This window comes from Camelina sativa, chromosome 6 (genome assembly GCF_000633955.1).
Source record: "Camelina sativa cultivar DH55 chromosome 6, Cs, whole genome shotgun sequence".
In the NCBI taxonomy this organism is placed as follows: domain Eukaryota; kingdom Viridiplantae; phylum Streptophyta; class Magnoliopsida; order Brassicales; family Brassicaceae; genus Camelina; species Camelina sativa.
In genome coordinates this window covers 24,899,526-24,904,078 of record NC_025690.1, presented here as the reverse complement: position 1 = coordinate 24,904,078, position 4,553 = coordinate 24,899,526, and the positions used below count along the sequence as shown (strand labels likewise).

The window sequence follows — 4,553 nt, the reverse complement described above, 5'->3', positions numbered from 1 at the left end:
CTTTTATGCAATACACTCGCCATCAACAAAGTTCCTTTCAACTACACCCCACCGGAGAAAGATGGGTTCCCGTCGTGGGTCAAACCCGGTGACAGGAAACTTTTGCAAACCTCGACGCCAAGAGATAACGCGGTGGTTGCGAAAGACGGGTCTGGTAATTTCAAGACGATAAAAGACGCGATTAACGCTGCTTCGGGAAGCGGTAGGTTTGTGATATATGTGAAGCAAGGCGTTTACAGTGAGAATCTTGAGATTCGAAAAAAGAATGTTATGTTGAGAGGTGATGGTAAAGGAAGGACGATTATTACCGGAAGCCGAAGTGTTGGAGGAGGAACGACAACGTTTAATTCAGCTACTGTCGGTACGTAAAGTTACAAAACAACAAATGATTAACTTTGCTTATTTTCGTGAGATATAGTAAGGTTTAGTGTGTCAGCATTTGAACTGTTACGTGCATGAACACACCAAACAAGATAGCGAAATTGAAAATGATATAAATAAAAGAACCACGTCACTGCGTCTTATATTTTGTAGGTTCAAGATTTTGAATTTAGTCTTGAATTTTCTACAATCATAGCCGTAGGTCCAGATGTTTAATATTTTTCTTACAAATGAAGTGGCAATCTTATGATAGACATAAGTCAACGTAGTTTTTTTCCTACTAATGTTTCCTTGGTTATTTTGAAATGTACGCAATTCTCCATTATTACTCAATAATTTACAATATCATTAACATGACAAAATTAAATCTCTTAGATAATTACTGAAATGACATAATAGTTTCACAATTTCGTACGTTGTTATTGTCTTCCTTAACAAAATTATATAAATCACATTTTGCAAAATTATTGATAATATCAAAAATTATTGATAGTTCATTTTTAATTTGACGTTTTACAAAATTCTACCAAATTAAGTAAAGTTGCAATAGAGACATACTTTATGATAATGTATTAGATTTATAATCCCGTTTAATTAACATTCAATTAAAATGTAAAACAAGAATTAACGGTTTGTCTCACATAATTGCAGCGGCGGTCGGAGATGGTTTCATAGCTCGTGGGATCACGTTCCGAAACACGGCGGGTGCAAACAACGCACAAGCGGTAGCTCTAAGATCCGGGTCGGATCTATCCGTTTTTTACCAATGCAGTTTCGAAGGTTACCAAGACACACTCTACGTGCACTCGAACCGTCAGTTTTACCGCGATTGCGACGTTTACGGAACCGTCGATTTCATCTTCGGAAACGCAGCCGCGGTTCTCCAGAACTGCAACATCTTTGCACGTCGCCCACGTAGCAAGACCAACACAATCACTGCTCAAGGAAGATCAGACCCGAATCAAAACACGGGTATTATTATCCACAACTCCCGGGTCACCGCAGCTTCTGATCTTCGACCTGTTTTGGGATCCACCAAGACTTATCTAGGTCGACCTTGGAGACAATATTCTAGGACGGTCTTCATGAAGACATCTCTTGATAGTTTGATCGATCCACGTGGCTGGCTCGAGTGGGATGGTAACTTCGCTTTGAGGACTTTGTTTTACGCTGAGTTTCAGAACACAGGTCCAGGTGCTTCAACCTCCGCTCGGGTCACATGGCCTGGATTCCGGGTCCTTCGTTCTGCTTCGGAGGCTTCCAAGTTTACTGTTGGTACTTTCCTCGCCGGTAGCTCTTGGATTCCTTCCAGCGTACCGTTTACATCTGGTCTCTAAAAAATTAATATACATTATGATGCAAATTAAGCTGTATATACGACACAGTTGATTCGTCTATTATAAAGAATAAAGATTGCTTGTTTCATTGTAAGAAGTCTTTATTAGTTATTTCATGTATGTAATTTCATTTTCTTTATAAGGCCCATTAAACTTCTCTATGACCCAGTGTTACAAATACTAGCGAAGCTGGATTCGTTCAAAAAATTTGAAACCATTTTTTTTGGTTAATATGATGAAACATATATATATATATATATATAAACTGTTTAATTATAACGATATACAGAGACGAGAGATCTCTTTTTTGCTATTTGTTTTTTAAAAAAAATTTGGTAGAGAGAAAACTCTCGTTATAAAAGAAAAAAGAATAAACTTAAATTATTAAATACAAATATGTCGCGGTATTGTAACTCGACGAGCATTCTCGGAAACAAGTTCAGCAACACAAGCCGGTCTATCCTACAACAAGTAAAACCCCAACCCCAGAAGTTCGCTAATCTTTTTTTGCTATTTATTATAAGGATGTAACTTATTTGTAAGTTTAATAAATTAATTAAAACAAATTCTCACTAACTATTTGCCTCGTGTAGGTACAAGTTGGGTTTATTTTCTTTGTATGGGACCCAAACAGCTAATGGTTACGACCACACATGCAAATTAATGTCAACTCAATAGATAAATCTTAATATTGGACCAATCTATAACTCAACCTATGATGAAAATTGTCTCATTACAGATCTTCGACTATTACACCTGAAAAGGAAAGATCGCACCAAGCCACCAATAGATATATATACATATATATGGTCAAGTGGAGAAAGTCATTCCGAGAACCGTCGCATGTATTGTTTCCATAATTTAGTATCATCAATTTACACTTATTTCATTGTATTCAAGCAGTGCCCGAACCCGCACGTCGTTTTTTTTTTTTTTACAATCATACATGCATGATTGATTGTAACTTTTCAACATAAGAGTACCAATTTACCCTATTAGTAAATATGCATGTGAGATGAGTGTACGGGTTATTATTTTTGTTAACATTTTTGATTCGTCTTTGAGATTAATTGTGATAACATGTACTGCGTAAAGTGCATAGATTCTCACTACGTCAGCCATTTTTTTGGTAAAACACGGCTGCCTCTTTCTCTCAAGACTACGTTATGTAGATATATAGGTTGAAGGAGAATACTTATTGACAAATGACAGCTAACAAGTTCAAAACATTCTTCTGTCTTCTTTTTCACAAAACTAACTGCTAATGAATACATATACATGGCATCGATATCTTCAAATGCATATGACCACGGATACCTTAACGTGTAATGTTTTCTTCCAACCATCGTATACCTTAACGTGTAATGTTTTCTTCCAACCATCGTATTTGACTTTTTTAGCTGAAATTTTGGTTACTAATGTTCCTCAAATATTAGTGATGAAAAGCAGATAACGTAAAGTCAAATATTTAAACGAGCTAGATTCGTATATCAATTTCGTGCTATATAAATTTGACATTATAATTTTAATTATAATTAAGCACTTAACATCGGTGTCTTATGCACTCTACTTATGGACGAATCGTCAGTATATGACATAAGAAATTGAAATATCAATTTAGTATTCTCTCATAATTCATTTGATCACGAGTATCCAAATATAGTTTTCATGCATTCGTCATTATTTGTACGTTTAGACAGACCGAATATTTGTAACCAAAAAGTCACTTGGAACATGTTTAGTTAAGTGGTTTGTACTAATAATATTTTTCATAGTATAAATTTAAACAATTCATTGTATGAACATTAGAGACATATGTAACCAGAAGTCAAAAATATATAAATGAATTAGTTGTTCTTTCGGATATCAATCGCATCCCGACGCTCGTTTTAGATTTGAACATCTTTCACGTCAAAGTGTTTCGTATCCAAATCAGACAAGGCAACCACAAAAGCCAAAATGTTTTGTCGTCTAACCTAGCCACACTTAAATAGTATTCGAAATATATTTCTTTTGGTAGAAGTAGTACTATTCGATAAAGATTTAGAATCAAGTTAGTGGGAATAAGCAAGCAACAAACAAATCCTTGCGGTTGATAGCTAAAAAAATATTGAGTACGTAGACCACAGAATAGAATCGTGTTACACTTTTCCTTTGCTGTTCATCACCAATTCCATTTGATCTTTATATCAATGTCCAAAGATAATAAATATACCACTAAGTGTCCCCATGCTTATCACATCATTTATCAATAATCACAATTAGACTCAATAATTATTTACATTATCATCTTACTGTATAATTGACTATATATCACAAGAAAAGAGTAAAGTGACAAAAAGTAACAAGATAGGAAAATGGTAAATTAAAGGGAACAATATCTACTAAAAAAAGGTTGAAAATCCTAAGAACTTTTTCCATAAATTGTCTTCAATTGCGGCAAAGACGGCTCCATGGAAATATCCGAGAACTTGATCCGGATGCGATTCGGGTCTTGACCCGTTCGAAGTCAGAATACAAGCAAGGAATAGTGATACCACCTTCGTGGCAGAATCCATACTCTTTTTCGGATTCTTTGAGCAACTCACCGAACAGAGGATGGTTAAAGTAAACGATGGGTACCAAAACTCTGTGACAGTCGCCGTCTGTTTGACCCACGTAGATCGCCAAGTGCCCCTTTGGCACCGGGTCGGGTATGCATTCGGATCTTTCCGTAGACCTGAAATGTCTGAAACCTTGCTTGAGACGTTGTCCCCAGCTTTTGAGTTTTGCGAGTGGTCTCAGCTTGCAAGCTTGTCGTGTCGAGTGTACCCGGTTGTAACCAGAACGTTGGAT

The 4,553-nt window shown here is 36.1% G+C and overlaps 1 protein-coding gene across 1 annotated transcript in view; it reads left to right on the top strand.

The window, feature by feature from the left end:
* LOC104793479 (probable pectinesterase/pectinesterase inhibitor 17) overlaps positions 1-1,879 on the top strand; it is a 2,978-nt gene extending 1,099 nt beyond the window's left edge. Inside the window, exons 2-3 of the mRNA XM_010519833.2 lie at positions 207-361; positions 1,033-1,879. Of these exons, the coding sequence (XP_010518135.1) occupies positions 207-361; positions 1,033-1,718 (841 nt within the window). The 3' untranslated portion in view covers positions 1,719-1,879. The remainder of the gene's footprint in view (positions 1-206; positions 362-1,032) is intronic.